Raw genomic sequence first — 21,629 nt, 5'->3', positions numbered from 1 at the left:
ATTGAAAAGCGAATATTAGAACACGTGAACATTTCTTTTGAAGGCTTTCAAGTCAAAATAGCAGAAATTTGCCGCTCATACGATAATTTGCATAATTATTATCACATGCGTATGGTGACACGCAACTCCGTACAAAAATGGATAGAACTGAGGAACTCGACCACGGTCAATGGATTTCGTGCACCCAAATAGCAGGGTGTCCAACCCTAATACTGAGCTAAAGTTGACACACGGCACCCCATAATTATGGCACAGTAAAATTAATTATAGAGAAGTTACTCATACATTATTAGCCAATTAGATCATGCTGCTAGTAGGTTTTGTGGTTACTTCTTGGAAAATCTTTTGGATGATGATGGAGCCATTGATGGGGTCAATGGAATTCCTAGATGGAGGGCATTGATCCTTGATTGTCTTGTATTTCTTTTTTTAGGTATCTGGGGTGTGACAAACTCCTCTCCTAGACACGCAGAATCAAGTAGACCTTTTTCCACTGCCCTGGCCAACACAGCTTTTGTAGGGGTTAGCTCTGAAAACTGCAAAGTGAAAAAATACAGGTCTTCAAGAACTTGTCGTCATGCATGAGGACATACTAACATTAGTTGGTGTAATAGTTGCATGGTGTAAAGTATTGAGAACTGAGCAGCTAGATCATTAAGACGAGTGTCGCAAAATGGCCTGATAGAGCATAATAATGTAAGAGTGCAATAATAATTATACCACAAGCAACAGCAATGGCAATTACGGGTTGGTATTATGCTGGCATAACAATAGTCACACTTTTTGGGTGCGAATTGTGCTGGCATAATGGGTACCTTGTAAGAACTAGAACACTGAAGGGCAAACCCTCTGCGTTAATTTGAGGTTTAGTGTTCGACAAACCCATGTGTACATCTAGGCTAACATGCAGGTTCAAGCTTCTTAGCTTCTCAGCTTTTGCTCGCTTTTATTTGATACGAAGCTTCAACAATCTGCCAAATTTAAACTACCTTTACGTGACATATCTTAGCGAGTATTAATTTCTGCTATTTCTGCGAATGAGAGTAAATTCGGAAAAATGTGTTCTCGCAGATAATTGGAAAATGCAATGAATATCATTAAACAACTTGCGAGTAATTAGAAATGCTATGAATAAGGATATACCACACCTAAGAGGAAGATATGGGGTGCATATCCTCCGAGTAGGTGTGGCATATCTGACTTATACCACGTGACTGCAGCACTATAAAAGGACCTCCCTAGCAATAATTCAATCTGCGATGCAGACTGCAAAAAGAACAAGACTATGCTGGATTTTGCAGCTGTCAAAGAGCTAGTTGAGCAACACGTCGAGTCCTACCAGATCTCAAGAGCTTCCTCGGTCCAAGCGTTGACCATTCGACGTCCCTTACTGGAGTTGAAAGCTTTTCTTGGCTAAATGTATCTAAACCACGCCATGGAAGCTTAGCCATCTTGTTGGAAAGCACCTTCCGTGTTTCTGCTGTCGCTTTGAGTCTTAGTACTGTCAAGCATGGCTCTTTTCTCTTTGCTTACTTCCTTGAACATAGTCTCGCAAACCCAGGCCCTGAATAAGGGTCTCACCGTACAGACCGCGCCACAAATATCGTGGTGCTCTAAGTGGCTGATAAGTGTTTGTAGTAAGTTGTGAAACCGCACAGCTGCACTGCTAGCTAAAAGTAGATTTGGAAAATCTAATTATGTGGTTTCACACATCCGTCCTCCACCCACTAACCACTTATCAATGCAAACAGCCACTTAGACCGCTGCACAAGTAGCTAATGTGTAGTTTGCCAGATGATAAATATATCGGCTGGTCCACGAGACTACCTTGAACAAATGAAAAGTTACATTTTAAAAACTGAGCACGCCTGTATTATTCTATATATCCTACAGCTGTTGACCAATGAGATCAATGAAAGCACCACAGGTGCTGCCTCGGTGGAGATGCCAAAGCTACATACAATAAAGCTTTTCAATTATCATGCAAAGTCTAAGAGTGGGTAATGATCGACCGTGATTGTTGTTAAAAACGATCAATGCCAAAAGTTCAACTCTAAAATTAATGGCTGCCGTCTGCTAGACTGGCGGCGACAGCCCCTCGCGTGCGTAGCGCAAGGGACTGGCAAACTGCCTATCAGTCACTCGTCTCAGCTGCAACGAGCATTGCAGCCTATTAGATTGCTCAACGTCATATTAGCCCTGTAATTGTAACCGCACTTACACTTCAGGGGATTCAGTGCATTCCATAGTAGCTAAATCTCATAGCAAAATTTAACCACATTATCTATAACGATATTCATGTTTAGTAATGTCATACGATCTATTACACTTCCGCTGAGACGAGTGACTGATAGGCAGTTTGCCAGTCGCTCGTGCTACGCGCTCTGGCGGCTGTCGCCACCAGTCTAGCCGTATGCAAAGCCTTGCAGCTACCAATAGCTAGCGTTCTAGTGCAGAGCTGACTACTAAGTAGAGTAGCAACATTCGGTAAACAAGTTTGGCTACGTGCTCTTCTGAAAAGGCTGCAATGGCATTCCAAGTAAGCAAAACTAGGCATAACTCGAGAACGAAGCATTATTTTGCAAATTCACGAATTAAAATCCAAGTAAACATGACTAGAAGCCTATAGAAACTCTTACTTGCATTTGATTCATCCTTGAGCAGCTGTAGCAGTTGTTACACACAGACACACAAACACACTACTGTATACCTCGGTGCGCATGGCATAACTAGGGGATGCTGGAAGCATTGTGTGGGGTGAGCCTAGCCTTAGCGAAGACAAAGAAGTTGTAGTGAGTTGCTGTTTCCTTCGTTTCCTAAAGATCTCTCTAACTGCAATTCTCTTTTCCTCTTCAATTCAAACCTTTTGGTGACAGACGAGCTTCTGTCTCATAGCTCCTACTTGTTGTTAAACTTCCCTTAGCCTTGCCAGCAGATGGTGCCTTTGATATGGCGTAGGGAACGCCATTCCCTTAGTTGTTGAGCTGTATCAGTTTCATCTTACTGTTTCATAAAGGTCTCTCTAACTGTTCTCTCTTCCTCTTCAGACGAGCTGAGCTTCTGTCTCATTAGCTCCTTTTTGTTGTCAAACTTCCCTTAGTCTTGCCAGCAGATGGTGTGTTTGAAATCCCAACGCCATTGCCTCACTGCCTTAATAGTTGTTGAGCTGTATCAGTTTCATCTAGTGAGTTCGAGTAGAAATAAAAATTCAAACAGATCGTCACGCTATAAAAAGCGTGCAAATGGTGCGATCGTCATGCTAAAAAGCTTCAAGCGACAGACACACACACATACACAGACAGACAGACAGACAGACGGATATCCGGTCGCTGAGCTTTTCTCTACAGTACTCGAAACTATGGGTCTCGCCCCAATTAGTGGTGATGTAAGTGTGGTATAACATTAATTTCACACTTAGCAGAATTTAATACCAGCAAAATGAGCTAAACAGTGAAAACGCAAACAAATCTACCTGTGAAAATATGTTACCTTAAGGTACTACCTTGTTGTGTTGAAGCTATCCATGCATGGCATACAAACACAGTGCCATCGCATCCAAGTGAGCATACTCAGAACACACAGAACGACAGAGAGACTGACCGACTACTATATATCCGTGGAGCCGCGCTGTGCCTCGGGTTAATAATAGGCAGGTTTTATAATACAGGTCATAGTATAAACATTAATTTTGTAGGCCTGATGGAAGTACTGGTGGTCAATTATCGCCTCGGCTTTCTATAGAGCCATGTGGTCATTATTTTATAGTTTGTGCGACGACATGGGGTCTACTTAGATAAAAAATAGGCGATTTAATACATGTAGTTAATTTGAGCGTAAAATAAAATAGAATAATAGGTAATGAGAATAATAGGTAATGAGAATAATACGTAATGAGGTAATGAGCATAATCTTAGTAATCCACCAACCCCAAGGCAAAGGCTGAGTACTATTTACCTTGTCAGGTGTTGTTGTTTTTTTACAAGTGCTATTTGCTAATGCATGCATCGAGATCTACTATGCTAATTTTATAGGATACACATTTTTTTACATTTTTTTGTCGTGGTGAAAACAACTCGGTCCCGGCTTGACGATCGATGTCTGATGTAAATGTAATAGCCAGAGGAGGTACGACATAATCGCCAATGTTTGCTGAGTCAACAAAATTAATATGATCAGATACAGAAAACTCAGTGTTTTGTAGAGTCCTATAGCTAAAAACAACAGGCAGCAATTGTAAAATCACTTCTATGTAGCTAGACTGTCTCAGGTATACTGCATTGAGCATCACGTAGCTGTACATGCATATTTGCTGACTCGACCTTTAGGAGCAATTGGGCAATGAGTGCTGCAAGCGGCACTGTGCTAATTCCTCTCGCCATGTTTCGCTAACTATTAGGAAGTATGGTTTATAATTTTACGTTATTATTGTTTTGCAATTGTTGACAATAAATTCCACACGGTCATTATAGGAGAGGAGCTAGAAGTCTAGATGAATGATGATCAAGGATAGAATGACTTCCAGCGGATTGAGCTCAAGTCCTTTGTATACATCTGTCTGGCTGTGGTGGCCAACAAAAGGCAGAACAAAGGGTAAATAAGTTTACATAAGTGTGGGTGTGTGGGCAGATAGGTGACATAAAAAGCAACTGCATGTAGATCTACAAAGTCAATGAATAAGAAATGAGTTGTGTATCTGCATGGTAGCATTGTAGTGTTTCGTGGCTTACAAGGACCTCAGAAGAAATTGTATTCTGTCTTAGGATCTCACACACAAGAAAAAGGATCCGCAATAGCCAATAGATTAAAGTAACCAGTTAAAGTTCGCAATGGCTGCTGCAACTCTGGCAGTACAGCTTTGCAGCTCTTATATTGTAGTTAACAAAAAGCTAGCGCTTTAGTGCAAGGCTAACTCATAGATTGAATAGAAACTTCGTGAGAACAGAAGAGACTGCAACAGCCTTCACTGTAAGTAAAATTAGCCATAACTGGAACAAAGCTTTAGTTTGTAAATCCCCGAATCAAAAATCCAAGACTAAGCGGGCTGTTAGTTTTCGTCGCATTGCAACCTTTGAGCAGTTACGGCTGGAATACACACAAACACATACACAGTTATGCAGCTTTACCGTATCCTTCGTGCGGCTATGCCTCGAGGCATAATTAACTATTACACTAGAGCACTGAGGTGCTAACCCTCGGCTGTTTACATGAATAAACAGATCTATAAAAACCAAGAGGAGTAAGAAGCAACGACCTACAATTTTACTTTTTAATAGAGACTGGTAAAGGCGTGCAAATATGTAGATCTACCTCGAATAAAGGCCGCGTGTAGAGGCTAGTAGAGTCCAGTACATTCATATATATATAATATTGTTTAATTTGGTATCTGAAGGGTAGGCTATGAACATACGCCGTTCAGAAAGACCTTTCTGGACATTGAAGCAAGACACAATTTATACAAACTTTTTTGGTGAGAACTGTGATGATGTAACTGCTTGTGTAGAGTGTCCTTTCGTCCTCGTTTACAACAGTGTGGTTTGTTTGAGGGAGATTGAATATTCTATTTTTCTCAAGAACATCTCGAACAATGTGGTTCACATCATCATCACTGCTACTCAAAAGAACTATGCGTTCAGCTTGCTCAACTACATAGAAATGGACAATGAACATGACTGAGGAACTATTGTACCTACTTACATTTCAATGCATGTGTAAGCTTGTCTCTCACAGTCTTTGTCATAGTGGGAGGACTACATGTAGGGGAAAGCCAAGACAGGTGATGTTCTGCAGATGTAGTTGCAAATAGATTCGTGTACACACAATGAATTCTGTTCTTACCACCATCTTGTAGTACATGGTCCACTGGGTGCACCGAGGTGCTACACTGTGCAATAGGTAGGGCACACATGACTAGCTTAACATTGGATACTGTCGCATCAGAAGAACATGATTCTGAGAAAGGGGTACTAATTAGTTGGACATCTGATGATCAGTGAAGAACAATAACTAATTTGATTTCTGATATTCCTGATGTAATAATTCAATAGCCGCTATCTGTACATGACTGAGGTAAGGATACTGTGAAGTCCCAGGTTTCGAAGCTTGGAAGTGAGCCCATCCACAATCTCACAAGTCACACTAAAAACTTTTACTGTACCTTTATCACCCAATATGCTAGCAGCATGAAGTACCTCAGTACCTGTGTAAATAGATATTGTGAGTAGCATGCATCGTTTTCTACTGAATCATACCAGAGTGACATTCTGTAAAGACAATGTCGCCACGAGTAAACACTTGCATGGCTTGATCAACATAGTAGTAGCTTGAAAGATCCTGAGGAAAACATAGTTATTGCTATGGCACACAATTATTATTAAATACTTGAAGAATTAGGAAGCCCTCAGTAACAAGTTGATGTGAATGTAAATGAGGTCGAAAATCGGCTGAAAATACAAGCAGATCTGTTTCGGCTTGATAAAACGAAATTCCTAGCAATTCGTTTTTAGTGTGGACACGAGTGACACTGTCTCTCAGTAACCTCGAGATGACCTCTTGCAAACAGTTAACTTTCAGCGGATTAACTCGTGCTGCACAGTGAGAAGCTTCTGCATACTCAAATTTCAGCCGTACTCTGAGGTCCGGAATCAACTGTGTGATAGACTTAGCATTCTGCTTGACTCTCATCCGTGCAAGAGTAGCTCCCAGCTTCACTTTGTGTGCCAACAGAGATTCAGCTACTTCGATAAATTCAGGTGGAAGAATATGGGTTCCATGTGTCGGAAGCCTTAGGGAAAACTTTTCACTTTGAAAATCGTAAGTCATTACCAACACGAGATCTTCATGACTACGAAGCTACATACAAGTGTAATAATAATGATTATAGCTATTATGTAGATCTACTTACTTCAAAGTTCTTTGAAAAGAACTTGCTCTCTAGGAGTAGGTCCATTAAAACCTCAATATCTGCATATAAATAATAATCGCCACATCACAGGGCAACAGTAAAATAATACTTACGATGTAAAACTCCAAAGACCAGGTGATAAGTTCGTTGCTTTAGTTTTTTATTGGCATCCAAACTTTGCTTGAGTTCGATTGGGAGTCTTTCATTACTTCTCACAGTGTTGTATACTTGCAGTGCATTCTTATACATTTGAAACCTCTCCAAGCTAGGATCCAGGGAACTTTGAGGCACAGTACTGAACAGAGAAAGAATCTGCTCAATCTGCTCATTGTCCTTTGACTCATTGATCACGCCGGGAAGAAACTTCACCAAACCACTTTCATCTAAACACATGTACATTAAATTTTGAATGAACTGAGCACAATGACATGCAGTATTACTAGGATAGTGCAATTAATGCAGCACCTCCCCCCCCCCCATGAATATCAAAGGGATGTTGAGAGCCATCTTTTGAATCACAATTAGCCTTGTCCCTAGGGCTATTTTTCTTTACTATAGCGGAAGGAGAAAAACATACAGCCTCATTTTGTTGTATTGGTGATAGTGCGCATGCATTCGTTACCGTATAGCAAGTCATTTTCGTTGGTACAAATGTTCGTATGAACTGCCTAATTTCTAAATATTCATACAGCTCATAGTGACATTGCTTAGCCTCGATCCCAGGCCAAGTTTTCGCTTTTATAACGGTTAGGTGAACAACTAGGCCTGGTACTAGTTGTCTGCGCATGCGTCAGTCATTAGCCAGGTTCTGGCTATTAGTATAATATTCTCGTTCACTTTTGTGACATTTATATTCGTGTACTATCGTGTACTAGCAGTCAGTATCCCATTTATCATTATTGGAATGGCTCTTAGCTGAAGATTTTATCTTCCGTGAAGCTTAGAAAACATTATTCTGAAGACAGAAGAACAAGAAGACAAGCTAAAGGTCAAGCTTGTCAAGGTCAGATATTTTTGTGTAATTCTATCAAGTCATTTTTGTTTGGCAAGATCTAGATCCACCAAGTCCATTGATGGTGGATCAAGTGAAGAGTGTGAGCTAGAGGACTTGGTGCTGCCATCATCAGCTCAAACAGAGGGATTAACAATGATACTAACCACAATATGTACACGTATTCTACTTCTCTGCACAGGAACAATTATTGCGTAGGTGGGACTCTGTACTTATTCACTCTTTATGGATCCATCTTACATGAGCCAATATCCAGCTATCCCATGTCCAACAGTGCTCCTCTTGGCTATACTAACGGACGTACGAGACTGGACAGTGTGAGGTAAGGGTTTAAACCCTCTTCTTGTCTTTGATTTCTTTTTAATCTTGTCCTACTGACAGGACTGGAGTGTGTATCTGCTCATTCGAGCGTTGTTTGTGGTAGCTCAGAGGCATCAAGAGAATCTACGTTTCTAACAAGAAAAACAAGATTTACCTGAGTTACGAATAGAGGCCTAGAATCAGAGAGGTCCAGCAGCCTGCTAAACCTAAGTAATTTGAGGCATTCAATCATCCTGAAGTTGCCCTGGGTCACTATAATCATGCTGCAGCACAATCGGCAACTCCCTTATGAAGCAGTCTGTGAATTTTCTATGCAATTATTGGTTGGCCGACCACAAATATAATGAAAATTTGACGCATGCGCAGACAACTAGTACCAGGCCTAGTTGTTCGCCTAACCGCTATAAAAGCGAAAACTCGGCCTTGGATCAGGCTAGACATTGCTATGATGCCGTACAATACACAAATTTCCACCATAATTATACCGTATAGCGGGTAATTTTCGCGGGGTAAAAAATGGAAAACTGTGGTTTTCGTGAATAAAAATTTCATTGCCTGCACTGGATGTTCCGGTAAGCTACACCGACGTTAAAATTTTGTCGAGGTCAGCTTGCCACGAAAATAACAAATTTTTTACCCCACGAAAATTACCCGCTATCGGTATACGATATTGATTACCCAGAACTGGGAACCCATTCTACGTTAGCAAATCACCATAATTACTAGGTAGAACCTGCGAATAACAGACAAGTTGGTGCAATATGTTTTGTCCGTTATTCGGAGGTGTCCTTTATTGGGGGGTTATACCATATAAGGTTACGTTATCCTAAAATTATGTGTTTATAAGGTATGTAGAGATTGAATAATGACTTCAAATTACATGATGAACTGAATACATGTAACGTAGCCAGACAAATTGATTAGAAAGTGCCAAGTAGACTGTCGTTACATGACTGATGGTGAATTTGCATGCACACATGACAAGAATAGAATATACTTAGGTCAGCTAATAGTCACAGCAGTCCTCTTGCTAAGAAATGTGATAATCTAAAGGAGCATGACAACAATATCTAAAACCACACCCTTCGTCCGTTAATTCTGCTATAAATGTATCTTCGTGTAGGCGACTTGTCTGTTGTCCGGAGTTTAACGCTATTCGGAGTTGCAAGTACACTAGTTAAATAGTAAAAACAGTTGGTACAAGGCATACTGTCCACTACTTTGAGAGTCCGTTATAAGAGGTTCCACTGTATTCTATAATATTTTTGTCTCAATGACTGGGTTTCGTGAAGCTGTAGTTTATGCTCTCTATTTTGTTGGTCGAGAAGGCTTGCACACTATTCTGAAGCCAGAAGAGGCTACCATCTACCTCTACGATAGTCGGATTGTCTTTGCAAGCAGTAGTTGAAAGCACAAAGACTTGCCATAGCCTGTAGACGAAATCAAACCAAGCTCAGACATCCCAAATATAATTATGACCATTGAATTTGTAGAGGCTTCAGACTAGTGTGCAAACTTTCTCGACTAACACAATAGAAAGTAGGGTGGCTGGCTATAATAGACTAATATTCCCCATAATTATTTTGGTGAATGAATAAGCAAGACTATTATGTATGGTATAACGTCCAGATTTATAAGCAGATTCGAATAATGTTTGAGGAGAGTGTTATTGTATGAGGCACCTTTTTGAAGGACAACACATAGAACGACACTGTAATAAAATCCTGGTATATAAAGTACAGTGTAATTTCATAACCCTGAATCTGGTAAGCAGCATATAGTTGCCTACATAAGGCGCTGCTTTTTCATAATTATGTTTGTGAAACTAGTGTATCCAAAACAAGAAAATACGAATCAAGGAATGTCCAGGGCATATTATTTCAAAGAAGTACGGTGATTATAAATTTAATGGCGAGTTAACTCACTTTCGTTTGTATCACTCATTTGCTGCAGAAGTTTTCTGATGCGTTTGGGATCACAGCAATGTAATTGCAGCCACTGTTTCGACGGGCTTGCAAGTACCTATTTATAATATAAAAAAATTGACTATAAAATTGACTTTACATTAAATGCAGCTGGCCTTTTGTGCACACATAATTTTGGTGCCTTGTCCCTTCATTGGCATTGCGGCTTATAATGGAAGCTACTTGTTAGTCTTTCGTCATAATAATTAGCAGGTGCATGATGAGGTCACAAATTAATGAAGTCACAAGATTATGGACGTTTTCTGGATTATATCAAGCTTTCCAAGCAGGCGTAACTTTATTGATCGCCATATACAGGCTCCCCCTAGGCCCCATGCCCGTACCACCGTTAACGTTGTAAACGATCAAGAACAACGTCAACAGCTACCGCTCGCTGCTGTTGCTGCACGTCAAGAACCCGGTCCCAACAAGATGTTGGTGAAAGCTGTAATTCAGCCTCTGTCCCACGCCCACTTCCTCTTCTATCTTAAACTGATGACGTTTGAAGATGGCGAATAAAACATTTGTGAAAAGAGCTTTACAGTCACTGTCTCCGATGGTATCTGAGGCTAGGAGATCAAAAATAGCATCAGTCGTGCCCTCTAGAACTAGATCATTCGGCATTCTCCTTGAAAATGTTCACGATAAAGGCAATGAGAATGCAGTTGCTAGGACCATGGACGCATTTGGTGTACTGTGTATGCATCGATTGACGACTGTCCCTCCTGTGGCTAATGAGAAAGTAGAACGTATTCGAACGGATGCTGGTGCCAAGCAGTGGCTCGAGATCTTGGACTGGAGTAATCTAGAAGATTGCGTACACATGCTCAAAGATAACGGGTACATGATTGCCAGTACGAGTCCAAATTGTTCTTTGGATATAGTGGACATTGATTTCTCCAAGAAAATGGTTGTTGCTTTTGGCAATGAACAAAAAGGTATATCAGAGGGACTTGCCAAATTTTCAGATTTGCAGTTTTCTTTGCCGATGAAGGGCTTTGTGGAAAGCTTCAATGTTTCTGTGTGTGTAGCTATAACTTTGTATCACGCTTATTGTCACAGAATTGGGAAAATGGTGAGTTTTGTTGATTGCATGTGTACTGTTCCACATAATTGTTATACAGGGTCTCAATGGCTGCCTTACAGAAGAGGAACAGGACACACTTACATTGTCATATTACATGAAAAGCTTGGGCATTACAGAACAAAATATACACCATTATTTTAATAAGCCATGAAACTGATCAGCTTTAAGTTGTCGCACATACTCTGCACACTTGACAATAATTATATAATTGTTACATGTATATTACATACAGCCAGAAACATAAAATTAATACTAACATCAAATACGTGTACATCTACTTAAGTCTCTAGTATTGTTGCTTCACAGTGATATTAGCTACATATTGTCAAAAGAAAGGAACGGAGTACACATTTTAGCAATTAGTGAGTGTTCACTAATTCCTTGTGGAAAGCACAAGAGCGACAATAAGTCCATACAATCCCAGCACTTCTGCGAAGATCAGGATCAGGATCATACCGACAAACAGTCGAGGCTGCTGGGCAGTACCACGCACGCCTGCATCACCAACAATGCCAATTGAGAACCCTGCAGCTAAGCCACTGAAACCAACAGACAGTCCAGCACCAAGAAACAAAAAGGACCTAAGTAATCAAATACCAGCAATCAATGTTATACAAAACGAGCAATTTCAGAGTATGCAAGAATCAATGGAAAAATATTTGTCACTTTTAACTCACTTGTAGAGACTGATATCTTTAGCCACTACAAAGAGAGACGAAATAATAATGACACTACAGCATAGTTTGTATAAGAACAATGGTACCATTCGGACATGTACAACAACGAGAGAATAATGAGACATGTGACATTTGGTGCTCCAAAAGCACTTTTACCAGTACTAAGAACTAAAAGCAAACCAAAGAAAGGTTTCAGCCATAACAGGCTAGGGCATTTTCACGTAATAGTAAATAATGAGGACTATTTACAAAGATTAAGTACAAGACAAAACACAAACAGGCATTTCACTTACTTTGGTTAGCAATGAGTACAGAAACAACAAGACCGTAGATAGCAATGATACCAGCCATAACCACAGGGATCACAGACTTCATGATCAGATCTGGTCTCATTACACTCATGGCAGCAATGCCAGTTCCACTCTTTGCAGTCCCATAGGCAGCTCCCAGTGCTATAAATGAAGATTAATAATTATAATACACGCCACAAAATAACTAGCTATGAGCGCACAGGGAAACCTACTTTGTAGACCACAAAAGATATAAATGTTTTTAGCACAGTAAACACAACAAATAAAGGGGAGCGCAGGAGTAACAAATACTGATAAAATTGACTCACAGCTGAAAATGATAGCTGCAGAGGCTCCCATAACGCCAAAGAAAGAAGAATAAATCGGATTTTCACTAGTGTCACCCATTTTATGTATTTCTGTGTTCTTTTCTTTGTAAACGGTAGACTGGAGCACTTACAATCAGTAAAATGAGCACTTCACTCTGTCAGATAGCTTTTTGTGTGTGTAAAGGAAATCATGTGATGTTTCTGATGAAAGATGGAGGGCAATTTCGTAATGCGCATGCGTGGTTGTAAAGTGGGTGGATGCCACCTGATTCTATGTACAGCACACCAAGTATTCCTCTCGAAACTTTAATCCTAAAAAAGACATGGTAAGGACTATTTATGTCATTTAAAGTTTGAGGATCGTGTCTTAATACCTGCAGGCAACTAGTTTTAAAAGACAGGCTGTTTTACCTAGCAAAAAAAGGCCAGGTACGTCTAGCTTTCGATTTGCACTAATGGTATGTACCTGTATCTTCAGCTCCAAAGAATGAACTAACAGAAGAACAAAAGCAAGAGATAAGGGAAGCGTTTGATCTGTTTGATGCTGATGGATCAGGTAAAATCGATGCAAAAGAACTAAAGGTAATACTTTCACAATAGTGCTTTACAGATCTAAAGGCAGTTTTTATATGTTTCGAAACATGTAGTTACACAGCAATGTGTGTAGGTGGCAATGAGAGCTCTCGGTTTTGAACCAAAGAAAGAAGAGATTAGGAAAATGATAGCTGACGTTGATAAGGATGGATCTGGTGAGGTTCAGTCAAATGTGCATTCTTTGTGAATTTATTATTTTCGTTCCAGGAATTATTGATTTTAATGAGTTTCAGCAGATGATGACAGCTAAAATGGTAAGGGTGCTATTCATGGCATAGTTATCCTCTGTCTTCTTAGGGAGAGAAAGATTCGAAGGAGGAAATCCTTAAAGCCTTCAGACTGTTTGATGATGATGAAACAGTAAGTCAGTGTAACACTTCAATTTCCTTTACAATTGTAGTGTCTTAATACAGGGAAAGATCTCTTTTATGAATCTGAAAAGAGTGGCTAAAGAATTAGGAGAAAATCTCACTGATGAAGAGCTCCAGGTGAAACTTACATTTGTGCACATGGTAGTACAGTAGACTCTCGCTATTCCGGCTCTCTGAAGTATGGCCACCTCGATATACCGACCATTTGGTTTGGCATGGATTGCTAGTTAGATGTTAACTTCACAAAACTCACCCTGAAATGCAACCACTCGCTATTCCGTATACTGGCTGGCCCCAAAACTAAGTTTCAATGTAATTTTATACATGCCGGATATGACGTTTTGGGTGTGGTTTGGCAGATAGATTGCAGAATGATTCATTATCCTGGAGACATTAGTCATTAGATTCGAGGTAAGGTTGTTTTTTAGCTGCGGCTATTTTCTGAAATACAGCCACCTCGCTATTCTGGCCAAGATGCACTGTTCCCAAGGGTGACCGGATTAACGAGAGTCTACTGTATTGTTAAAAGAATATGAGACAGTTGTATATACAATCCCCGGTTTATATCCTCCATACAGGAAATGATTGATGAGGCTGACAAAGATGGTGATGGTGAAGTCAGTGAGGCAGAATTCCTCAGAATTATGAAAAAGACAAACATGTATTAAGCACACATGCATAATTTCTACAATACAGCTACATGTGCGCAATGCTCAAAAGTATGCTATATAACACATATAATTATGTGCAGTTAGTACTGTACTCTCAACCTTATCACTTTGTTATAATTATCATACATGTACCACTTCAAGATAATTATATCGTGTTTAAGACCACTTAAATCTGAGCATCAATATTTACAAAAATAATGGGTGTAAGTAATATACATAATTATAACTACATTAGTGGCGATTGAGACAGATATTAAGGGTATGGTTGTACACTAGGAGTTCCTAGGGATGTGTACGAGGGTGGAGGTCCTTGTGTTCTGAGATAGTTCTGGGGATATGGCTGTTGCAGTTGTTGCTCCGGAGGGTAGTACTGGTGGATACCTTGTGGAGCCTGGGAGGGTGTTGGTACTAGTTGTTGAGTGTAGGTTTGTTGCAGTGCTGGCACAGCAGATTGCAAAGGAGCTGAGGGCAGGAAAAGCAATAGCCCTAATTAACATCTCTGTTCGTCATGGCTTATACGTGTACTCACCAGGTATTCTCTGTGAAAACGTCTCCTGTCTCCTGAGTGGTGGGGGGTTGGGTTTGATCCCTTTGCTCTTCATGAATGACAATAATTGAGTAGGTATCTCTGCCAGAGTCTCTTTGGCCAGTGAGAAATTAGCTCCACCTCTTGATTGAAACTGCCTCAAAGGAACAAACTGTACAATGTCTCTACTCATCTTCACCCCTCTCTGGTTTACCAGGGGTGTGTCATCAGCATCCAGCACCTCCTATTGAATAATGACAATTTACTAGCACTGGGCATCTTTTAAATTTAGTACATGTACAATTCATGTATAAGCGATACCAGGAGCAAATGAGCGACTCACCATGTTAGTAAAATCAGCTCCCCCTACTCCCACTATGACTATGGAGAGAGGGAGACGAGAAGCTGCCACTATCTTGTCTACAGTCCGTGTCATGTCCGATATCACACCATCCTGAACAATGGTAACTACAATTACTACATCAGTGTATACACATGTCAATACAAAACGTACCACCTCACAATTATACACATGTACTTTAAGCGTAACGTTGAGATTAGTCTCGAATTCCAGCCGGTTCTCATTGTAAGCGTGGGAGGGAAAGAACCGTCTGGTGATTCTGGGCATACTTTTCTGTCGTCGAACGGATTCATTGAGCCTTACCCGCAAGAAGAGTACATTCATTGGAGCCTTACCCATAAGAATGTAAGATAGCTTCGAGAATGCAACCGCAAGAATGTAAGATAGCTTCGAGAATGCAACCGCTCTATACAACAGTTCTATTTAAATTGTGGGTTATTATACGTGGTTAACAGGATGATTACATTCCTAACTGACAGAAAGTTCTGCCCAGAGTCACCAGATGGTTCTCTCCCTCCCCCGCTTACAATGAGAACCGGCTGGAATTCGAGACTAACGTTGAGATATACTAGCGATAGTCCATAATCAATACTGTATTTATTTGCTTAAACGCCCGGGCGTTTATTTAATTCCTAGCAACATCTGTAGAGGGGGCGTTTAAACGAGATGGGCGCTTATTCGAAACGGGATGTATTGTTATGTCTACTTTAAACTCTTGCACAGCAGCAGTTTATGCTATTCTTGGCTGCTGTCTCAGCTTAAATCTCGAGTCGTAGGAGTGGTGCTTCTTCCTCAGTGTCGGTATGGTATCTCTCTCTTTGCCATTTATCATTATAGTATTATTATTCTATGCTGCCATGCTTGCAACTGGTTCCATGTGCTACTTTAGCTCCACCCACAGTGCCACGCCCACACATGGGCGTTTATTGACAAAGACAGAGCTTACTATGGTAGTGATCACAATTAAGAGCTCTTCAATAACGGTATGTACAATGAGATTTCTCACCGTGATAACCAGCAGTATGGTGTAGTTTTGTTGTGCCTGAGCCATACTGGAGCCTGATGCGTACTCCATTGCCTTGTCCAGGAAGTAAGAGAAGTTTGTGGGCCCAAACAGCTGCACCTGCCTCAGTGCATAGTGGTACGCCTCCAAAATACCCTGAGGGTTAATAAATTTACGCTGTTCATTATGTGTATCATAATTATTATAACTATAATTATGTATATTAATTAGGAGAATATAGAATTAAACGTATAGGATCAATCGAACAACTTCCTTTGAGTAAGGTAAAGAGCGTAAGTATTGTTTGAGTAAAGCCAAGGGCTTACTGAAGAGGCAGGATAATTTATACTATAAATAGAATCCAGTAGACCGCGATCTTTGCCTATGCGATTGACCTTTGATCTATCACAGAGAGCCAGAGCTAGCTAGAGAGACAAAACGTTGTGCAGAGAGAGAGTAAAGAAGAATGATAAAAAAAACTTTCATGTAAAATTGGTATGTTCGATTATGAATTCCTGATGCATTCAAGTTTTCTGTACGCGGAGGGCGGAGGAGAGTTGCATGGGCATGTCTGTTTGATGGGGTCAAGGAGAGCGTTGAGGTACGTATTACATGTTCTTTCGAATGTGCCTCGATCCCCAGAAGCTGTTAGCTGCTATATCTTGGAGGGTAGGGTCGCTCTCTGAGAGACCCTTCTATACTGTGGTGACACTCTTCAGTTCTGAAGTAGAGTATACAGACTATTCAACTATTACTTGACTTGTTCCACATCTATTATAATAAATAGTAATGCTGTATGCATGGAACTCTAGTTACTTCAGTCCCTAATTTGGCAAGCAAACGCCTCCTGATATGATTTTTAGAAGGTGATGGTTGTGCTCTGAGACGCTGGTACTTCCTCACTATACTCCCACTGAGCTTGTCCTAGCTATCTCGTCTAGATCTACTCCTGTCCATAGCTATACACTAGATTCCGAAATATGGAAAGAAATACTCTGCATGCAGGCTAATCACAGGGAAACTCAAAAGAGTGGAAAATGATTGACCATAATTGCTGCTAAAAATAAAAGTTCAAAGTCTAATGAATGGCTACTGCTGCATCAGTAGAGCATTGCAGCTCTCTTCTCACTGTTGCAGCTATACCAATACCCAGCATTCTAGTGTAGAACAGACTACAAGTAGAGTAGCAACACACCATGGACAAGTTTTGCTACGCACTCTTCTGAAAAGGCTTGGGCATGTGCACACTGAGGCATGATTATAGCGTCTCAACAACCAAGAGTGTTGTACAAATGATGTGAAAATCAGTAGTATGGAAAACCTAGCATGGAAACCTAGCATCAACTAACAGCTAGAGACACAGAGGAAAATTAGATTTTGAAACGGCAGTGGAGTAGGCTCGTGCTCACAGTAGAGTCAGCAAAGAAGCCAGAGTCTTCCCACTAAGGGTTCCGGTGCCACGTGGCTGTAGTGCACGCATGTATATACTGAAATTCCTAGAGTTAAAGCCAAGTTTATTTAAATAATAGCCAATATTATATGTAAGCTTTTTTATCTTCTATTGACCCTGGCGTACCTCCTCTGAGGCTATCCATGCTGTCAACGCAGCGCCATGGCATCCCAAGTGAGCAGACTCAAAACACACACACTGTCTGACCACGTACTATATAATCCATGACGCCGCAGTGCACATCTACGTGAGCAGACTCAGAATACACACACACAAAAACACACTGACCAACTACTATATAATCCATGACGCCGCAGTGCACATCTACGTGAGCAGACTCAGAATACACACACACAAAAACACACTGACCAACTACTATATAACCCATGACGCTGCGGCGCACATCAGGCTAATTATAATTATCATACAAACCAATGTACCTCTACTCCAAACACATCTGGTCCTTGTGGGTTGAAGTTGAGAGGGAAACAATGAGACACCTCCCCATTGGGTGGTAGCCTGGCCCCAAACCCAAAAACTGGGATGAGCTGGTCGCTGTCGTACGGGGCCAGGATACTACCAACACTCCTGATAGCCTGCATGTACTCATTGTCCCTAGTCTGATTGAGCATCTGTAGATATGTGGTCAATCATGATAAAATACAAAACACAGATTAATTTGGCACTACACAATTTTATTGCCTTAATTGAAGGTAACTTTTAATTAAGTCACAGCTATAGGTAACAACCTGACTCTGTCCAATATAATGCAGTGATGATGGTTCCTGGGGCTTTCCATTGGATGCCTGTAGTAGTTAAAACAGACACAATAGTCAGTTTTGAACTACATAAACTGTTACGCAAAATACAAATAACACGGTGAGTGTTTAGCATTGACATCTCTTCATGAATTATTATTTTTAGCATCATACCAGTCACATTCTCCGACGCTAATTATTTCAACTCACAGTGAAATCTATAGCAACCATCAGACTGATCTGGCACCCTCCGCGAATGTAATCCACAAACGTATGTGTTGGAATTCCTCTGTAAAACAATGTACGTACATTATACATGTAGCTCCAACGACAGTGGTACATGTAGCTCACTTTACCATCTCTAGATTGAGAACTCCAGAAGATTTGTACTTTTTCTTCTTCTTTTTTTCTTGATTGATTAGCTCAAGGTTGAACACCTGCCCCCCTCTAGGCAATTTGGATAATACATCACTACTCAACAAAAGTGGTCTGCTCCCAGTCTCCAGGTTTTGTTTGTAACTTAATACCAAAGGCTATATACATTCAAGTTATACTGGCTCACTTTTCTGGACATATCTCCCTGAGAGTGGTGAAAGCTGAGCCAATAAAATCGTGACTGCCTGACCGGTTCCAATCCCAAACAGACAGCTTTAGGGTGCGGTCCCAGTCTCCACTACATAACTTCTGAATAGTCAGCTCAAACCCAGGCCACCTACAGGAACAAAATATTAAAGTATGACTATACTGAGCAACCTAAAAAAGACAATATGAACAGACCTTGGATTAAGAGTCTTCATGAGGGGCTGAGATCGATACACTAGACTGTATCCACCCCCCTCCTGAGACTTGGCTATCTCTAGCAATGGGTCGGACTGCATTGTATGGAAATAAAGAATACAATGTCATAAACAAGCACTTAATTAATGCAGTTGTCTTGTCATGTGACGGTGATATCATCCATTACTAGAGCTCGCATTTATAATTTTTTCCATGGTCCACAGTAGACTACGATATTCATACCAAATTTGATAACGCAAAAAGTTTCAAATGCAGTGTTATAAAAAAGGGATGCAATAATAGTCCAAGGGCAATGGGTGCATGGTGCTTTAGGTAAATCGCCTGCTTGAGCGATATTGCTACCACATCCTGGTATGATATCAAAATCAACTGCATGTATATGTACTTGAATATCCTGCTCCATAAATGCCAGTAGGTACGTATAAAAGTCCCAACAATTGACCTTGTCAGAAGACAGGAAGTTTTAAGCCCTCCCTAATGAACTCAACCAAAATATTTACATTCCGCTCACTTTCCCAAAGAAATCTTTCTTGTCCAGGTTGCTAGCGGAGAACTGGAACTGAATAGTAAATTTTGAATCTTGAATTTCCTCAGCTGTCACGTATATCTGGCCTCTTGAAGTACCTACAGCACACAAGTGTGTATATAATTATAGGTAAGGATTATAGGAAACAAGCATATACAAAGATAATGATTATGTTTAGCCATGCATGCGAACACACATGCAGTGAGTATTCCATGGCTATTGTGATACTGACTCGATGTGCACATGCAAATAATAACTACACACCGTGGTACGCATTTTCCCATGTCTTAACAGCCACTTACCATTTGACCGTAGTGTCTTATTGTATTCCTGTCCAGCAGTGACTATGTCTGCCAGAGTACAGAATGACTCTCCAATGAAGTCATGCAGTGAGATATTGTCCACATGGTGCTTGTTATCAACATCATACACTGAGAACCGAAGATACTGAACCTCTTCAAAGCGATAGTCCAACAGGAATGTCTTGGAGAACTGAGGTACCAGAGTATTATTAACAGTTAAACTTGATCGCCTGACTATAATGAATAGCATAATATAACGTGTAATTTTCGTAGACTGGAGGCCATGCGCATGCACGTCCATTTTTACCTGCAGAAAGCTGGTATCGAATATCCTCTAATTTATCGGACACTTTTCGTTGCTCTGGGGCTTTAATTTACATTTGTTGTAAATATCCGGATATAGGTGATCATTCCCTCAACCTTGCTGAGGTCATGAGTTACTATTACACAGGGGCGTAGGAAGCATGGTGCTCTGGTTGCTGGAGCCCTCCTTGTCTCAAGTTACCTTACTTAGTTGCTCCCCTTGAATGCAATAGCTAGATAGATAGCTATAGGCTTCCCCCAGCACCTCTTTACGTCTTGGAGAACTAGAGGTTCATACGTACTGATCTTTTGTGCAAGCACCAGCTAGAGTATTATTAACAGTTAAACTCGCCTAAAATGTATACCGTATAGTGGGTAATTTTCGTAGACTGGAGATATGCATGTACGCGCCCTTTTTTACCTGTGAAAAGCTGGTAAGCTACTTTATATCAAAGAGTTTTCCCAGCGGAATGCAATTTAGAAAACTGCCGATTGCAGGCCTACTCTCAAACTTTGTGTAAGCACGTGGGCGGTGGCACGGAGTATTTTTGACACCTGCATTCTAAAGAGTTATTCTGTGCAGAGATTCTTTCCGTAGGGAAGAAAGGGCGTGGCCTCGATCCAGTCTATACATTTTGTTGGTGCAAATGTTCGGATAACTATTGCACGGAATAATTTACAGTTTTTAATACTCCAAATACGAAAAAAATTAAAACTAGCGCTCCTATATAGAATTATAGGGCTTGTTGATTGGCCAACACTGCATTGACATATATCTATACAATAGAATTCTTAGACAATTTCGTGTCACTGCGCAAATACAAACCTCGGGATTGAGATTGTTGTCAATGACCTCAGTCTTGCCCAGTTTGTTCCAGACTGCACTGGGGGATAACCTCTCATACAAGAACACTATCGGATCGCTCTTGGAGAACACATCCAAGTCCTTCAGGTTTTTACAACGCACAGATATCTCCACTTTGGAAACAGTTTCCAGTGGTGTAAAAGTCACTTGCTCGGCCATAATGAAACAGTTAGTTCTATAATAGCTAACTCGTGTCAGGAGTTCCCTATAGCTCGATCCTGCTCGTGTACATCTATTCTTAGTCCACGAGACTGATGCTATATAGATCTACAGGAGTGCATTCCTGAACTATGCCATTTGTATCAACAAAATTAATTATCATGGTCGTCAAACCTGCGAAAAATCATAGTCTTGACGATACTGTACCATGTACCAGAGGAGGCTGGAACCACTTGACCTTAGCTAATTAAGTATGATGCACAGTGTGCACGACTTCTTCTAGAATTCTCTGCTGTGCCCAGATGAATTCACACTCTGTTAAGAGGAGTAGACAAACGCCTAGTGTTGACTTTGACTCGCT

The 21,629-nt window shown here is 40.7% G+C and overlaps 5 protein-coding genes across 5 annotated transcripts; 2 read left to right on the top strand and 3 right to left on the bottom strand.

Annotated features, from left to right (window-relative positions):
• Positions 1-155: 155 nt before the first annotated feature.
• LOC135350360 (putative methyltransferase NSUN7) lies at positions 156-10,321 on the bottom strand. The gene is made up of 10 exons (XM_064549122.1): positions 10,160-10,321; positions 7,015-7,284; positions 6,902-6,960; positions 6,379-6,849; positions 6,249-6,330; positions 6,077-6,196; positions 5,836-5,979; positions 5,695-5,781; positions 5,461-5,642; positions 156-536 (listed from the first exon to the last, which is right to left on the bottom strand). The coding sequence occupies exons 1-10, from the start codon at positions 10,176-10,178 to the stop codon at positions 327-329; spliced, it is 1,644 nt and encodes a 547-aa protein (XP_064405192.1). The 5' UTR covers positions 10,179-10,321; the 3' UTR covers positions 156-326.
• A 120-nt stretch (positions 10,322-10,441) lies between these two features.
• LOC135350366 (tRNA (guanosine(18)-2'-O)-methyltransferase-like) lies at positions 10,442-11,516 on the top strand. The gene is made up of 2 exons (XM_064549140.1): positions 10,442-11,273; positions 11,323-11,516. Exons 1-2 carry the CDS (start codon positions 10,707-10,709, stop codon positions 11,434-11,436), a joined length of 681 nt encoding a protein of 226 aa, XP_064405210.1. The 5' UTR covers positions 10,442-10,706; the 3' UTR covers positions 11,437-11,516.
• On the bottom strand, positions 11,471-12,785 carry LOC135350368 (V-type proton ATPase 16 kDa proteolipid subunit c). The gene is made up of 4 exons (XM_064549142.1): positions 12,582-12,785; positions 12,256-12,414; positions 11,963-11,987; positions 11,471-11,866 (listed from the first exon to the last, which is right to left on the bottom strand). The coding sequence occupies exons 1-4, from the start codon at positions 12,658-12,660 to the stop codon at positions 11,659-11,661; spliced, it is 471 nt and encodes a 156-aa protein (XP_064405212.1). The 5' UTR covers positions 12,661-12,785; the 3' UTR covers positions 11,471-11,658.
• Positions 12,786-12,810: 25 nt separating this feature from the next.
• On the top strand, positions 12,811-14,388 carry LOC135350367 (uncharacterized). The gene is made up of 8 exons (XM_064549141.1): positions 12,811-12,907; positions 12,962-13,010; positions 13,060-13,163; positions 13,249-13,330; positions 13,383-13,429; positions 13,473-13,535; positions 13,589-13,663; positions 14,125-14,388. Exons 1-8 carry the CDS (start codon positions 12,905-12,907, stop codon positions 14,212-14,214), a joined length of 513 nt encoding a protein of 170 aa, XP_064405211.1. The 5' UTR covers positions 12,811-12,904; the 3' UTR covers positions 14,215-14,388.
• Positions 14,363-21,441, bottom strand: LOC135350359 (copine-9-like). Its single transcript, XM_064549121.1, has 13 exons — positions 21,071-21,441; positions 19,942-20,131; positions 19,625-19,737; positions 19,093-19,187; positions 18,878-19,027; positions 18,667-18,762; positions 18,526-18,604; positions 18,307-18,363; positions 17,998-18,189; positions 16,111-16,263; positions 15,087-15,197; positions 14,747-14,987; positions 14,363-14,679 (listed from the first exon to the last, which is right to left on the bottom strand). The coding sequence occupies exons 1-13, from the start codon at positions 21,266-21,268 to the stop codon at positions 14,471-14,473; spliced, it is 1,884 nt and encodes a 627-aa protein (XP_064405191.1). The 5' UTR covers positions 21,269-21,441; the 3' UTR covers positions 14,363-14,470.
• Between the last annotated feature and the right edge of the window lie 188 nt (positions 21,442-21,629).

This window comes from Halichondria panicea, chromosome 16 (assembly GCF_963675165.1).
Source record: "Halichondria panicea chromosome 16, odHalPani1.1, whole genome shotgun sequence".
Classification (NCBI taxonomy): Eukaryota; Metazoa; Porifera; class Demospongiae; order Suberitida; family Halichondriidae; genus Halichondria; species Halichondria panicea.
This window is presented reverse-complemented; position numbering and strand designations above follow the sequence as displayed.